At 35.0% G+C, this 17,237-nt stretch overlaps 1 protein-coding gene across 1 annotated transcript; it reads left to right on the top strand.

The window, feature by feature from the left end:
• Positions 1–1,370: 1,370 nt before the first annotated feature.
• LOC107710140 (B-cell receptor CD22-like) lies at positions 1,371–9,618 on the top strand. The gene is made up of 15 exons (XM_016514869.1): positions 1,371–1,380; positions 3,784–4,107; positions 4,216–4,473; positions 4,615–4,881; positions 5,220–5,483; positions 5,586–5,867; positions 6,041–6,304; positions 6,597–6,851; positions 7,746–7,833; positions 7,986–8,094; positions 8,241–8,371; positions 8,443–8,500; positions 8,622–8,734; positions 8,890–8,944; positions 9,356–9,618. Exons 1-15 carry the CDS (start codon positions 1,371–1,373, stop codon positions 9,593–9,595), a joined length of 2,718 nt encoding a protein of 905 aa, XP_016370355.1. The 3' UTR covers positions 9,596–9,618.
• The last annotated feature ends 7,619 nt before the right edge of the window (positions 9,619–17,237 follow it).

The following is a 17,237-nucleotide window of genomic DNA, read 5'->3' as shown; positions in this document are numbered from 1 at the left end:
TTAGATGTCTGAATGGTTGTCTTTCCTTTTTTAATTAGATTGTGCAAGAGTTCTCACTGATGTTTGGAGCAGAGGTTGCTTCAAAGTTCCTGGAAAAATGGAACACCAGTTTTAAAGAAAAAGTCATCCAGGAGGCCAGGAACCTTAAAGAGACTGCTCTCCTAAAACAGCATCTGAAAGCTGTACTGAATGATGATCCAGGTACAGTCATCATCAAAATAGTAATGTTACTTGAGTCAATCAATCTTCTTTTTAAAAAGTTTTTATTGATTATTTTATTGACAAAAATTCTGCGAAAAACACAATACAGTTATTTCTTAAAATTTTGTCTATTAATAAAGCTCATCAGTAAATTCATGCTTTGGGAATGCTGTTCATAGCTATTTACATAAAAAAAAAACATGATGCGTGTAAGAACATAGTAAGAGTAACAGTTCCCTTGGCTTTGCGCATGCACAGTAAGTATGAAATTTAAAAATTGTTTGCTCTCCAGCACAACTATAATAACTACCCCACTAATAGTTCGTAATTTTAAGATATTATGATGCACAATACACAGGGGTAACTTAGAGATGCCATAAACAGACTAGTTTAAAATAACTACTGTTATTTTCTGACTCCAGAATGGAACAGTGACATGGCTTCTCTACTTGTCCTGCTGGATTTTCTTACTCCACAATCAGCTGGAAGAAAGCAGCCCAAGAAGATCAATGTTGGAGAGGCAACATATCATCTGGTGAAATTTCATAAGGTTTGTTAAGACAGCTCTATCCTATTCCAAATATTGTACGTAATGCCTATGTTTAAACAAATTGTTTATAAAGGGGCATTTGTGCTGTGTTTCAGTCATGCCAAAGTCTTGATGATCATCTCCTGACCACTAAAGGAAACCCTCAACCATATCTTCTTGCTTCAGGGTCTTCAAAAGCACAGGTTTCCACCTTTTACATTGTCTTGGACAGAAAAGTTTTGCCTTGTCAGTCATGTACATCCTTGGGTACTTTTGACTGAGCAAGTCCAATTTCGTTTTCAGTGTGAATTATGCTCTGTCCAGCCTGTACACATGTTTGAAGACAATTATGTACAAAATTGATATAGATACATCTGAAGAAACTCCAAAAGTCAAAGAACTGAGAGCAAGGCTGTTGAACAAGCAGTAATTGTCTTATTCAACTAAAATGTTAAGTCGTTTCCTCTGCACTTCATCCTTTGGTTCAGCTTTGCATTTGTTCAGGCACCTCAAACCAATTCATGGAATGTGTCCTTGTATCACAAGTTGTTCTTCAACCAAAATGTTAAGTTGTTTCCTCTGCACTTCATCCTTTGGTTCAGCTTTGCATTTGTTCAGGCACCTCAAACCAATTCATGGAATGTGTCCTGGTATCACAAGTTGTTCCTTGTTTCTTCATCTGATGTATAAGCGTCTTCCTCAGGTTACACAATCCTATACTGCACTACTTTTTTTTTATAAACCTGCAAGCTTGATTTTATATAATGCAGCGATGTGTTGTTGGCAATGTTTTATACAAATGTACTAAACATTTCTAGTTGGCACTCTGTTAGCTGGCTGCATGTATTAAATGCAAATTTTTTGCTGTTAGATTTTACATTATTTTATGACCGCAATTATTTTCGAAGTGTATCCATGCATGGAATTTCTAAACCTAATCTATGGATTTGCTCAAATAAAAGCAGTAAGTCAAGAGTATGGCATTCAGTGTAGTCATTTTCACATAAAACATTTTATTGTGTTAAATAAATGTTAACTCTAAGAAGTGTTAAATTAAATATTTTTTAAATATTGATTTTTAACACTGATAAGGAGTTCATATTATAATTAACTCAATTTTAGAGTTATAATTACTCTCCGTAGGATTAGTATTTTAACTTCAGAAAGAGTTAAATTTTAACTCTGAAAAAGTGTTAAAAATTCAACTCCAAGAGCGGAGTTATTTTAACTCTGTGCTGGAGTCTATTTGATGGTCACGCATGTACACTCAGATTGAGTTGATTTTAACTACCAGGGAGTTTATTCCAAAGACAAGAATTTGCTGTGATTATTGTGTAGAGTGATCGTTATTTTCTCTGATGAAGCTCCCTTCCGACTGTTTGGGGCATCTGGAAAATTGATTGTTTCGGAGAAGAAAAGGTGAACGCTACCATGAGTCCTGTGTTGTGCAAACAGTGAAGCATCCTGAGACATCCATGTGTGGGGCTGCTTTTCAACCAAGGGAGAGGGCTCTCTCATAATTCTGCCTAAAAACACTGCATGAATAAAGAATGGTATCAAAACATCCTGCAAGAGCGACTTCTTCCAACGATCCATGACAGCATGCCAGAGCGAACTGCAGAGGTTATGAAGAACAAGGGTCAACACTGTAAATATTGACTCTTTTTTTTTTTTTTTTGCCAATAAAACCCTTTAAAACTTATTATATGCTTATCATTGTTTTTCAGTATACCATAGAAACATGTGGAAAAATAATCTACAAATACTGAAGCAGCAAACTTTGCAAAACACAAAATTTATGACACTGCCAAAACTTTTGGCCATGATTGTACACCCCTGCTGATCTTGCAGCACGTTAGACACCTACATTAGAGGGGGTTTTATTTTCTCAATAGTTTCAACAGAACTAACCACTGTCACAGGAAGTGAGCTTCACGCTTAGAAGACAGAATTAACATATCTCTTTATCTCTACCAGGAATGTGCACTTTTGCCTATTTCTTTTATGTCTGAAAGCTCAACTATGCAAATATAACAAGTTAGAAATACACATAGGTGATGTTCTCCTTTTGTTTCTCGGTTTGAATGTTTTTAAAACGCCCATTGAGAACAACAGATTCTATTTGAAGGTAAAATATTTTCTTCTTTCTTTTTTCATTTTTGTTAACAAAAAAGTGCACCGCACCATCCGCCGTTCATTCATTGCGGAAATCATGGCGCCTTATGCGTGATATCAAATGCTTCCGCAGATTTATAGTATTACTATAGCACTTCACCTGAACATTGCGAATCACGCGTATGGCCATGATAAGCGCTGAACGAATGACAGGCTTTCTGTTGTAACATCGCGCAAGGTAAATAAGGGTGACATCTAGTGGAGAAGACTAATGATAAGATTCACGTTAATCAGATCTTGTTTTAAATGTGTGCGGAAATAAAGCCCGGAAAAGATCGATACGCGGCTTTTGAGAATCGATATCGAATCGACGTCATTTAAAAAAACGATTAATCGGAAAATCGATTTTTTTTTGCCCAGCCCTACTATCCATATTACTTTTATCCATGAAACATAAAAAAGACGTTTAACAGAAAGTTCATGCTGCTGTTTTTTTAAACAGTGAAACTTAATCTGACCAGTAGCTCCAGAAATTACAAATAGCAAGTAATAAATAAAATAGTTCATATGACCCGACAATATATTTGAAGTCTTCATTAAGAAGCTACTCTCATGTGTCTCGTAATCAATCCCAATGCTCCCAATATACGAGTAAACGTCTTATAATCACATAAATAAAACTACGACAGAGCAGATCATCAGATCATATGACTTAAGAAGAATATTGTGCCACAAAGCCTTGATTTTTGTCGCTTCTGGAACTTTTCATATGTTCAACTGAAATATAGAAGAAAAAAACATGTTTTGAACTGAGATAATAGATTATTTCTTAATACAATCTATTATATTAAGATAATAGATAAATCTATTATCTCAGATAATAGATTTCTTTGTTCTGGATCACTTATTCTCACTCCATATTCTTCTCCTGATTCCAGACAATCCTTGTAAGGTGCACACTGAACCATCAGAGCTGAAAAATCCACTCCAAGAGTCAGAAGAATTCACTGTTCGCTGTTCCACATTTGGTTCGTGCAATTTTCATCCTGAATGGCTCGTCCATACATCAGGACAAAAGCAAGAATGGATGTCCTCCTCAGCAACTGATACGATTATAGAGACTGAAGAAGAAGAAGGAGGCAGAAAGGTCACCAAATTGAAGCTCAAAGTGACATGGAAAGATGACAACAGGATTCTGTCTTGTCGTCCAGCAAATAGGGAGGACAGCTGCCAGATCAGGAATATCACACTGTCTGTGGAATGTGAGTGTGTACATCATGTGTTTATGAACAAACACTGTATATTTACTGTACACAGTCACTGACTGAGCATTATTTACGGCAGCTGTCTTCATCGCTTTTCTTCTCTAGATGCACCTAAAGAGACAAAGGCAACCGTGAGCTCTGAAAATGTAAAGGAGGGAGATTCTGTCACTCTCTCCTGCACCAGCACAGGTCGCCCTGATGTCAGCTTCAAGTGGTTCAAAAAAGAGAAAACAGAAAAAGCTCAACAAATGTCTGACTTGACACTAATTAGTGTGAAACCAGAAGACAGTGGAGAATATTACTGTGAAGCTGAAAACAAGCATGGAGCAAAGGAATCAAATATCATTCAAATTGATGTGAAGTGTGAGTATAATGTTTTATGTAAACAGATACCTTTGAAGAAAGTCATAAAGATTATTAGTGCTTCATCTGTTAAAATAATTAAATTTTACTTTAAAATGTAATAAATATGCATTTCTTGTGCCTGTGTGCTGCATTTTTTAGATGGTCCACAAGGTGTCTCACTGCAACCTCTGGTCAGCGTTAAAGATCTCAAAGAGGGAGACAAACTGGCACTCAAGTGTTTAGTCCAGAAAAGTAACCCAACAGTCTATAAGTTTACGTGGTACAAAAATGCCCAAGTCCAGAGTGAAACCAGCGAGACATTCATCATCAGTAAAGTTACTGCAGAGGACAAAGGATCTTACCAGTGCCGGGCTGATAATGGCATAAAAACGGTAACATCAGATTACTTCTGGGTTTCTGTAATGCGTAAGTATTACATTATTTGTAGCACTTTACATTATTTATTTGTTCCTTCAACAAACAAATGTGTTAATTATTTGTTTGCTAAACATGATATCAAACTCTAAAAGTTAACTAAAGTTATGATAATAAAAGTTAACATTACTCATTGTCATTTGGAAAACTTCTGCAAAATAAACTAATTTAAATGCTAAAATTCTTTAAATTTAAAAGCATGTTGAATGATAAATCTCTTCACATAAATAAGTTACAATAATATATTTTTACCAAAACCTGCATTAATATTGTATTATATTGTACTGAGTGTGATGCTCTTCTAAATTTTAGTTTTTCTGTTCTCACAGATTCACCAAGAAACATCAAAATAAAGGGCGTGGCCTCTGTAAAAATGGGCACTCCACTGACTTTGACGTGCTCTGCTGATGCTAACCCTCCACCACACATGTACACATGGAAGCACAAACCTGGACTGTCTTCTGTCCCATTATCAATGGAAACTGGACAGTTATACATTAAGAAAATGACCATTCAACATGCAGGGCAGTACACATGTGATGTTACCAACACTATTGGCACAGGATCACACACCATTAAAGTTGATGTTCTTTGTAAGTCTGTTTCACTCTAAAATCTATATCTTAACTGGTCAAAGTTAATGATTTCACGAATAGCCAAATCATTTTTGTCACTTTTTCTTTTGAACTCTGCAGATCCTCCATCTAATCTCAGTTTGATCATGAAGAAGGAAGTGAGAGAGTTTGAAGTGATCTCCATTATCTGCACGGTTCAAAGCTGCCCTGACTCACACCTCACAGTGACAGGACCTCAGGGTGATCTGAAATATATTCAGAACAATCGAAGGAACAGCACTGCATCTGCAAACATGTTGACTGTCTACATGAATGTCTCTGAGTCAGATGCAGGAATGTACACATGCAAAGCAAAAAATTCAGAGGGAGATCGAGAAACTAAACAAGAGCTAATTGTGTTGCGTAAGTAATAATCAATCAAAATTGAAATATGTACGATTACTTAAAAGACATTTCAAGGACTTTTGAGGGGCATGAGATGCTTTCATTTACTTGAAAGCGATCAAACTGATTAACAGGACTTTGAGCATTACTTCAACTAAATAATTTGGATCTTTTTATACATGTGTGTATAGATGCACCTAAAAATGTGAGTGCAAGTTCTAAAGGAGAACCGAGATTTGGGAGTGAGCTGACCCTTACATGTGAGGCTCACTCCAAACCTGCTCCATCCTCATATGAGTGGAAGAAACGCTTTAATGGGGCGAAAAATACAGTCGGACATAAACGGGAACTACAATTTAACTCTCTGGAAATCACTGATTCTGGTCAGTACGTCTGTATTGCTCTTAATTCCATTGGCAAAACAGAATCCCCATCTGTAGAGATCAAGGTCAAGTGTGAGTACTCTTTTCTACTAGTTTTTTTTTTTTGACACACTTCAGCTTTTAGAGGCAAAAAGGTACTTCATTTTTGGAATTTGACTTTTCTGACAGATATAAGATTGTCCAATGTTTTTGATTAGTTTAAGTAGTCTAATGAATGACTTTGTCAAGATAGCTGGGTAATATTACATAATCCAAAAATGTGTTGTTGTCCACGACTTTCAATTATAACAATAAGCCACATAATCAATGCTTTCCATCTACATAACATTATGAGTATTCATGTCTGTTTTCCTGCTTTCTATAGATGCTCCAAACATAAATATTGTCCATAACATGACAACTTTAACTCAGCGGAATAGGGAGATTCCAGTTTATTTGACCTGCAGTGCAGTTGCGTATCCACCCGCCACTGACTACAAATGGTACAGAGAGGAGGACAACACCACAGTACTATCACAGCAGAATGTCACTGTTTGGCCTCAGAACCCAGGAATGTATTACTGTACAGCAGTCAATGCCATCGGAAAATCACGATCCAATAGCATCATGTTATTTATCAGCAGTGAGTATGAAATAACACATCATAAAAATGTATTTACCAAATTACTCAAATTGGAATAAAATGTTAGCTGCATTTAGCTATTCTAGAACTTCTTCTGCCAGACTTTAGACATGGCCGTCTTTCTACAACTGCCTCTTTGGTGTAACCAAGCAATTTATTTACCTAATATTTTAATGATATCTTTCAGGGTGTAGGATAATTGTCTGCATATCATTCCATTAAACCTTAATGAAACCTTTATGAAAGCATAAAAACACCATTATGTTTAAAGATCCTTAGGAAACATGCCAAGTTCACATACTTGTTTCTCTGAAAAACAATGCAACAGCCAGTTGTTCTGCTTTGAAATGTGTGATTCCGCCCACTGCCTATTTAATCAATCAAATTTCAACAGCCTAGGTTGCCAGTTGATGGAAAGCACAGCATTTTGTGGCCATGGAAGTCATGCAGCAAACAAACTGGGTCAGAGATCGCAGATTCTACCAAACCTAAAATGCCTCGTCATCCATCTAAAAAGCTCTATGACCAGAGGCATATTAAAACATTGATAAATCAATTCATCAAATTATAGTGCAAGATTCATTTCTGCTGCGCGTCCTCAATCTGGCAACCGGTGTGAGCGTCAAGGGGGCAGTAGAAACACCTTTTTTCCAATATTTTGAATTTGGACTGCAATACATCTATCAACCGCTTAGCTGTTAATATTACATACTGCCCCTTTTTTTAAAAAAGGTACAATTATACATGAGCACATTGTAAATGCATGTTTAAAGCCAAATGCTTCAACATTTTGTACTTCTTGGTTTAACTGGGTTAATTCATGAATGTGGGTTAGATTAAGTCATAAAGGGTTGAGTATTAAAAATGTCTTAAAAACCTCTTTTCATTTAGGTAACTCTCTTACGGTGATCTACCAGGTCATCTTACCCATCATTCTCCTGTTGATTCTCATTGTTGTGGCCGTCTTTCTGATACGCAGGTGCATTCCTCTTTCTTTTTCTAAATGTTAAGTGAAAAATATCACTAAATAAGCTTGTATCATTTATTAGTTTATCTGTATATTAGTAGTTCTATTAGGTATTGAGTTTGAAGTTGTCAGTTATTCCAATTATTGTGCTTGTCATTTTACAGGACTATCATCAAGGCAAGATCAGATCAGCAAAGTGGAGCAGATGATCCATTCTGCTTTTTTCCAGTATTCCTGTCACGCTCTTCTACAGTGGCAAACTTACTTTCATTGGTTATTTTACTTCTGTTTGTTTCGCAACTGGGCTACTTACAGTATACTGAAATCACCTTAATATGCATTTTTTTTAAACAATCAAATATATCTGTTTGCTTAATAAGACATAAATCCTGTTTTGTTTGGAATATTTAAACACTTAGGGATCACGTAATAATACCCAGGAAAATCTGTCAGTGGAGGGCATTCCTGATCCAGGTTATGGAAGGGTTAATCAATCACGTCCGACACCCCATTCCCAAGATCCTACACGAGCACAGGACCTTAATCCAAGGTAATAGCAGCAGAACTGATGGAGACATCTGCTTTGTGCAATGAAATTAATTCATCTTTTTTTCTCTTAAGGCCGAAATCTAATACCCACACGGTGTATGCTGCCATTAAACTGCCACAAATGAAACCGGTGAGAGAATGTTTTTTTGTTTGTTTGTTTTGTTTTTTTTAACAGGAGGTCATTGAAACATCAATATCACAAACAACTGATGTTTTTATGCTTAGCAAGTTGTCGTTTTTTTTTCTTACAGGGAAGACAGTCCCCCAAACAACAAAAAACTGGATATATGGACAATGAAGCAGCTACATCTACACTAAACTATGTCACTCTTGATTTCAAGGGACAAAATGAGCCAGATAAAAGGTAAAGCAGATAGGGAAAATGAAAATTTGAAGTCAAACACCAGTTAGAACTTTGTATTTATTATGAAATCAGGGGAAAAAGTACAATTTCCATGCTCATTTAAATATATGACAAATGCACTAATGATGCTTCTAAATGAATGATTGTGATTTTAGAGTACCTGAAGGTTCAGCAGTCTACGCTATGGTATCAAAAAATAAGCAGACAACGGTAAGCCTTCTTCGGAATATGTTAGAATATTAAAAAGTTACACTGTGTGTATGCAATTTCCCGCGAAGTCCGCCCCGACAGGTCTAAAATATAAAATACTTATTATAGGCTTACTGTAGCAATTGAGGATAAGAGGGGAAGAAAAACGGTTTGGAAGATGGAGTTATGATGTACTTGTTCATTATTTACATTTTGTTCATGTTTAACAAAAAAATTGTTTACATAATTACGTATATTCTGTTGAGAATAGTTGTAGTTACCATATGTCTACAGAACAAACACAATAAGATAAGATGTTCAACAAACACAATAAGTTGTTCACAATAAGGATAAACCAGAAATTATATGGAGCACTTTTACATACAACTGTATATTGAGAACATTTGTTTTATTATTTCTTCATCTTCCTAGAATTCCCGATCAGAAAATCCAGATTATGAGAATGTTACTTCTGCATGTGTGCCAAAACTTCCATTCACAAATATGGACTGGGAATCTGATACCAGCGAAGAAGAAGAGGTGAATTACACCACTGTGTCTTGTTCCGCCAAGCCTGCTGCTAAACAACCCAAACATAACCAGAAGAGCCGCCTTAGCAGTTCAAGCTCTGATGACGAAGATATAACTGCATATTCAGCCATAAAAGCATAAAGGAGTTTCCAATTTAAGTATCAATACCAAGTATTATATCCTTAATCTGTATTATACTTATAATATCAGTCTATATAGAGTTATTTGAAAGTGAAAATATTATATAAATTATGATTCTATAAGTGACTTCTACTCCTTCACTTTTTATTTTTGCATATATATATATATATATATATATATATATATATAATTTTAAAAATACTATTTTATTATCATATATTTGTGTGATCAATTCTTGCATGGAAAATTGCCAAAAATGGTGTGACATTTTTGTTTTTACTACTTTGTGTGAAATGCAACATGCGATATAGCTTTGTAATTTCATTAAACATTTGTATTTGCCACTGTAAAGCACTTGCTTTTTACTGAATTGTTGAACTGCCAAGCTGAGAGCATTTGACTGGTTGCATAAAACTGTGAATTAAAAAAAAAAAAGTCTCCCAGTCTTAGTGATTTCAGGAAGGTATTACATCACACGTTTTTTATAACATGAGAAGCAAAATAATTGTTCACAAATAAAATAATTTAATATGAAACTTTAATTGGACATACTATGATTGAATCATATTTAATAGTCGGGTACAAAAGTAGTAGAGAAATGTTTAACAATCATCTTAATTTATATATATTCAGAACGATACTTCAGAGCAGTTGTTTGCTCAAACCTGCCCAAAGGATATGGAATTCCAAAGATAAATGCATATAGTATAAAAGTGTGTTAAGTATTGCATTGGAAGGCATAATAATTTGATGCTACATAAAATGCATGACAATTTTTTTTAGTATTATTATTATTAATGAAGTTTGACATTGTTGATCTTTATAAAAACACTATATTGAGCCCATTTTGGTTTTGACGTGTAGCATTTTCATCAGACATTTCCATAGATATTGCCTTCATACAGAAAATACATAAAAATTATATTGCAACTAGATAAGCATTGCTTGCTTTATATCATCCAATGAACATCTACACGGCCAAATATGTTAAGTGGTATGGCAACTTATATTAGACATCATCTACTTCGTTCTCAGAATATCTAATTAGCCCTCTATACCGTTCAGAGTGATGTCTGGTTTGCTATATGGACACGTGTGTAAAGTTGGTCTATAGTATGAGAATTTTGTGAAGTTAGTTGTGAAACGTAATGGGAATGTGTCAATTGTTATTCTATATTGTTTAGAAATAACGTTGTTTCCATATTGTCCAAGAAAAAAAAAAAATACATTTTTGAGTCAAGATCTCAATAAAATTCTATGCGGTGACAGAGTTTGTTTTTAGTCACAGTGCTTGTCAATTATACAAATTTTGTTTATTTGTCTAGACTTCATTGGTGACCTGGGTGTTGTAGTTTTTAGAGAGCCTCCATTTTGATCTGTAGTCCTTTGCCAACGACACCTTGAGGCAACATAAATCTACAACGCCCTCGAAATGCCACACGTACATACATTTACAGTGTTAAGGCTAATGCTTCTGCACATTAGCTTATGAGTTTAACCCTTTCTTTCTAAATGTTGAGTAAACTGATGATATTACACTCTAAAAAATGCTGGGTTGTTTCAACCCAATTTTGGGTCAAATATGGACTAACCCAACTGTTGGGTTAAAAAGTTCATTTAAAAATGTAACCAAAATTTAACCCAACAGTTGGGTTAGTCCATATTTGACCCAAAATTGTGTTGAAACAACCCAGCATTTTTAGAGTGTAGTGTCTGTTTTATAGCTTATCATTTTATTTCGGAATAAAACCTATGAATGATCTTGTGAAGCTGACTTTTTTGACTGCTGTAAAGTTTTCTGAGTGTCTGTAAGATTGTATTGATTGGGTGGTATTTGATTGTATTATTTCGATTCGATTTTGGTATTTGATAACTGAGTAGCCTGATGTGGAAAAACCTAAATTCATGTACATTTATGTCAAATTATATTAATAAATGTATACAAACATTTAATGTGACAAAATATGCCCCAAAACATGCCTAAAAGAGGAAAACAGAAACTGTACCTTGGAAAAGTAAATGAAGTAGATGCGATGCTTTCATGTTCCTGGGTGAATACATAAACAAAAACCAAAGGTAATTGTCAATAATGCATGAATCTCCAGAGTTGCCTAACAGTTTATAACTTGAATTGTAGTTCTTCATAGTAATTCATTTTTTCTCTCTCTCCCTTCTGTGTTCTTCTAAAGCACTTTAACAATTTTATTTTTTCATTCTTACCTTCTCAGTAGTCCTATGTAGAGGAGTGGATAAGAACCTTTTACCAAGAAGAGAAAAATTAGAGAAGTGAGAGAAAGGAGAAACGCATTTTTCAGAAAAGTGATTTCAATGCCCACCAGGAATAAAAATACATCCTTGGTCTTATTAAGTGTTAGAGTTCATCACAGCAATGCGCTTGTGACACTGCAGTCAAAAACAGTATTTCCTGACAACAGCGCCACCACAAGTGGTAGCCTACATTTAAAAACAAAGTACAAAACGTGTAGCACAGCTAGTTATTAAATCTTAACTTGTTATTGTGTCCAATTAGAATCACAATCATTTTTACAAAGATGATTATTTCTGGCAGCATTTGGTTTAATCAGTCTGTTAATTCAGTAGCAGTTTACTTTCAAATGTTAAATTTGCAAACAAATTTGCAATAATATATACAACAGCACAATTTACTGTTTGCTAAAGTACTGCATATTGTACAGATTTGCTGGTTTCCTGGTAAAATGTTCTTACAGTATGAATTAATTACTGTAGTTGAACTTTGACCTCTGATGATTCATAGAGGCATTACCTGGATATTTAAGTGAATGAGAAGATGTGCAAATTAAGTTAATTCTAATTGCATTTTATGTTAAAAACAACTAGAATCATGGTCAATTAACAATATTCTGGGGAAGAAATCTGTTGGGAAATGTGTTGAATGTGACTGGTACATGTGGTGTTTCTTCTCTGGCAAATTCATTTAAAAGCCTAAATGTCCAAGCAAGCAGTGTTGGTTGCTGTAGAGGACTGTCTCTGACTGCATTGGAAAGGGAGCCGTTATGAAAAGATACTGACGTCATTAACACCTACCATGCATTTTGGTCTATTAATGTATGGAACAAATGCAGATTAGTTATGGGTGATATAAAGCACATGATGAGTATATGGATTAATATATAAATCGAGGTGCTAGAATGGATAGCATTTTTGGATCCATTTTTAATGCCATATTTATTTATACTTATGTTCTCACACAAACATGCTGGAAAGTGTTGATAAATGGCAGAGTAGAGCAGAGACAACAATATTAATAAAATCAATACACGATACAGACTCAGACTATGTTTCTGATAGTATGCAATCTTCTGTATGTATTTATTTTGAGCATTAAAGTAAAAAAACATTGTTGATCCTTGTTTTGTTCATCAGATATTTCCATGCACATTGAGATCATCCATGTGGGCATAATCAACAGAGGTCAGTAAATAACTTATCAACATTTGAAACCACAGCATCTAACTAGGCCTATGTTTTCCACAGTTTAATAACATAATGGTAGAAATAAATAATACACTTACTGAGTAGGATTTTGGTTTGCTGAGGTGCATGGTGGGGGAAAAAAACATAGATATCTGCATTTATCAAGGCAACTATTAAGTTAAAGGAATCAGGAAGTAGCACAGGAACTTTTATTATGACACTCTGCTCACAGATTGAATAGTGTTACATGGTTTGTAATAAGTTTAGGCTTTGAGAGACAGATGTGGTTCAAATTCTCTGTACCTCTTTGGGGTTGGTGCACAAGGTTTGGAGAAAAGCATGTTTTCTGGGACAATACATGTGTTGTTTATTCTGTGAATATAGAAGAGTCATCAGTGAGTGATGGATATGTAACCCCTCCGGTTCTACTCCCCTCACTTGTTCCGAGCGGAATTTGAACCGGTGTTTCTGGCCTGGGAGGCGGGCACGCTAACAAGGATGCTAAAGACCACAGCCTCTATAATGTCAGTCGCTAGTGCGCCTCTTGAGATCAGTGGAGTGAGTTTTAACCGCACAGCTCTTATCAGCTGGCTTCCGTTACACTAGAATGTGTGATGCTGTGAATTTTATGAAGATTTTTTTCTTGTTCAATGTGCAAAGACAACTGTGAAAGATTTGTAAAATGATTTCCCCCAAACACTGCAGGACCTGACACAACCACAGTGGCTCAACCAATGAGTGTGGAGAGAAACATTAAAAGGGGTGGGGGATGTATGGAAACAATGTATGAAAAAATAATAATAGAAACTATTATTTTTATAGAATAAAATACTGACTTGTATTCTGAGATTTCTCAGATTTGCATTGGTTATGGGGGATTGGGAACAAAAATAATAAAATTATCAAATTATATGATTTTATTATTTAATTATAAAGCATAGGGAATAAACACAAGAAGTTATATATTTATTACCTAGAAAATTGGCTCCAGATTCTCCGTCTGTTGAGAGATGTGACTTTAAGATAAACGCTTCTCATAAATAGTTTTGAGCTCCAAATATATCTTCATATTAATTCGAAATTGTCCTGTGATACATGCAATTCATCTAAATTGAAATTCTGAATATGAGTCCACACATAAACCTACGGTGGCAGAGAAGTGCAAAGCAGATCACAATTCTGAAAAACGACAATTCAGACAAACCGGAAGAGGTAGGTATAGTTTGAGACAGCGCCATTGGTTTGGGATTACTCACCGCTGACTGGACGAGACATCTGTCAATCAACGTATAGAGGAAGAACCAGCCGTAGAACAGCAGAATCGTGGTAGAAAGTTCGGAGATGGTATTAAAGTAGCTCAGTTTAAATGTATTGTATGAATTGCCCTTACTCTGGAATTAAAAATACGGAGTGTATAACTACATTTAGTTAAAAGTGGCTGTAAAGCATTAGTTCCAGTGGTGCAGATGGATAAGCGGGTGTGCCCTTGGCTTTTTGACGCGATCGACCCGGGTTCGATCCCGCCTTTAACTTTTTTTTTCTCCCTTTTCAAATCTCGTATCACATCGTAAAGGCATTTATTTTCAATAAAAATTACGGAAATAATCAAAAAGTTGAAAATAAAGTATTGGGTAGGGTTAGGGTAGGTGTAGGGAGGGCTTTATTGTATCAATAAGGTGGCATCCATTTAATAATTAAAATTAAAATTATAATTTACACTCAATACGTTATTATTGCATACTGTTTTATAATGTACTACAATACTGAAGTGCAGATAATTGCCACTATTTGCAACAAGTAGTATACTTGATAGTATAAATCCTGCTATTTTAACATAGTGTAAATAGGTATTTGCACTATGTGTAAATAGCATATTGCTAAAAATACTGCTATTGTCACTTAGTGTAAATAGAATCCATTGCTAATACGAGATTTGAAAAGGGAGGAAAAAAAAGTTCGGCAAAAGGCGGGATCGAACCCGGGTCGATCGCGTCAAAAAGACAAGGGCACGCACTTATCCATCTGCGCCACTAGAGCTGATGAATTACAGTTACTTTTAACTAAATGTAAATAAAACCCCGTATTTTTTATTCCAGAGTAAGGGCAGTTTATACAATACATTTAAACTGAGCTACTTTAATACCATCTCCGAACTTTCTACCGCGACTCTGCTGTTCTTCTGCTGGTTTTTCCTGTGTTCGTTGATTGACAGATGTCTCGTCCAGTCAGCGGTGAGTAATCCCAAACCAATGGCGCTGTCTCAAACTATACCTACCTTTTCCGGTTTGTCTGATTTGTCGTTGTGTTTTCTGACTTGTTATTTTGTTTTCGAATTTGTCATTGTGTTTTCTGACTTGTTATAATGTTTTCTGAATTGTTGTTGTGCTTTCTGAATTGTTATTTTGTTTTTTAGACTTGCATTTGCGTTTGTAATTTGTTATTTTGTTTTCAGAATTGTGATCTGCTTTGCACTTCTCGACCACCGTATAAACCACATATTATAATCAAAAGTGAAGTCACCTTTATTAATATAGCACTTCCTTCAATACAGATTGTTTCAAAGCAGCTTTACAGTGATTGTAAATGCACATTTTTCCATCTTACAAAATCTCTAAATTATGACATGCTCTCAATGTCAGATGCAGAAAAGTGAATTCATGAATTCAAGGCTAGATTATTGTAATGCTTTACTGAGTGGTTGCTCTTAATAAACAAACTCCAGCTCATCCAAAATGCAGCAGCTAGAATTATGGCCATATTAGCCTGGTTCTCTAAACACTGCATTGGCTGACACACTCTTGTCAGTTTAAATCTAGATTGAAGACCCATCTCTTTAACCTTTATATTTTCACACAAACATACTGGAAAGCATTGATAAAGTCAATACATGCTACAGACTCAAACACAGTGATTATATTTCTTAAAGCATACATTCTGCTGAGCATATTTTGTTTTGTTCACCATCATCAGACATTTTAATACACGCTGAGCTTGCCCATGTTGTTGTAAACAGCCTCATAATCACTCTTAATGTAAAAAATACAAAATAAAATAAAATAATAGTAATTAAAGAAAAAATAAAACACAGACACAGAGGTCAGTCAACAACTTATTTCAGAATATTGAATGTTTTCCACATTTTAATAAAGTGATTGTAAAAATAAATAATATACTCACCGAGTATGATTTTGGTTCACTGAGGTGTGTAGCGTCTGGACCACTCAAACACACAATATATATTTTGTTATATTTCCCATGAGCTGATTCGTTACAGGTGCATGGTGAAAAAAGAAAAAAAAAATCACATTTACAGTATATCTGCATTTATCATGGCAACTGTTCAGTTAAAGGGGTCATATGATTCTATTTTCAAAGATCACTATTTTGTGTATTGGGTGTAATAAAATATGTTAGCATGCTTTAATGTTTCTTTGCGTATAAGTTTGGTCGGCATTATGCAAATATTTCCAAATAGTGAAGTAGATATGTGAGGGAGAATTCAATCAGGGGGTTTTTGGCAGGTTTCAGTCAGCCTTCTCTTTTAGATAGAAAAAATCCTTTTGTGGGACACTGAACTTTATAACTTTGCAGATCTTATACATGCCCAAACGGCTACATAACACACTAAAGAAAAAGGAAAGCATGAAAACGCATCACATGACCCCTTTAAAGGAATCTTGAAGTAGCATCTGAATTTTTATTATGACACTCTGTCTACTGAATATTATTATTTTGCTGTGTAACACACTGTTTAATGAATTTAGACATTTGTGGTTCAAATATTCTGTACCTCTTTGGTGATGGCATTTGAGGTTTGGATAAAGGCTTGTTTCCTGACACTGTACAAATGTTGTTTGGCCTGTAAAAAGAGAAGGTTCATGGGTGTGTAGAAGCAAGAATGAGTGAGGCTGTGAATTTCACTTTAGTATGCAAAAACAACTGTAAAACATTTGTCAAATGTGTCAGCACTGTGGTGATATCAAAATGATGGCCTGGCACAATCAATAATTGAATCAATGTTCACCTGTACATTTTAATATTAATGTTATTTATCAGTCATAAGTGTTTTTTGTTAGAAATATGTAATGGAATTCTAATGTATTCTTATTTTTAAAGAATAAAATGCTGACTTGTATTCTGCTCTCAGATTTGCATTGATTCTGTGTGATTGGTACCTGTAAAAAAA

The sequence above is a fragment of the Sinocyclocheilus rhinocerous genome, unplaced genomic scaffold (genome assembly GCF_001515625.1).
Source record: "Sinocyclocheilus rhinocerous isolate Xijiao unplaced genomic scaffold, SAMN03320098_v1.1 scaffold3980, whole genome shotgun sequence".
Classification (NCBI taxonomy): domain Eukaryota; kingdom Metazoa; phylum Chordata; class Actinopteri; order Cypriniformes; family Cyprinidae; genus Sinocyclocheilus; species Sinocyclocheilus rhinocerous.
Note: the sequence above shows the minus strand (reverse complement) of the source record. Positions and strands in the feature narration are given on the sequence as shown.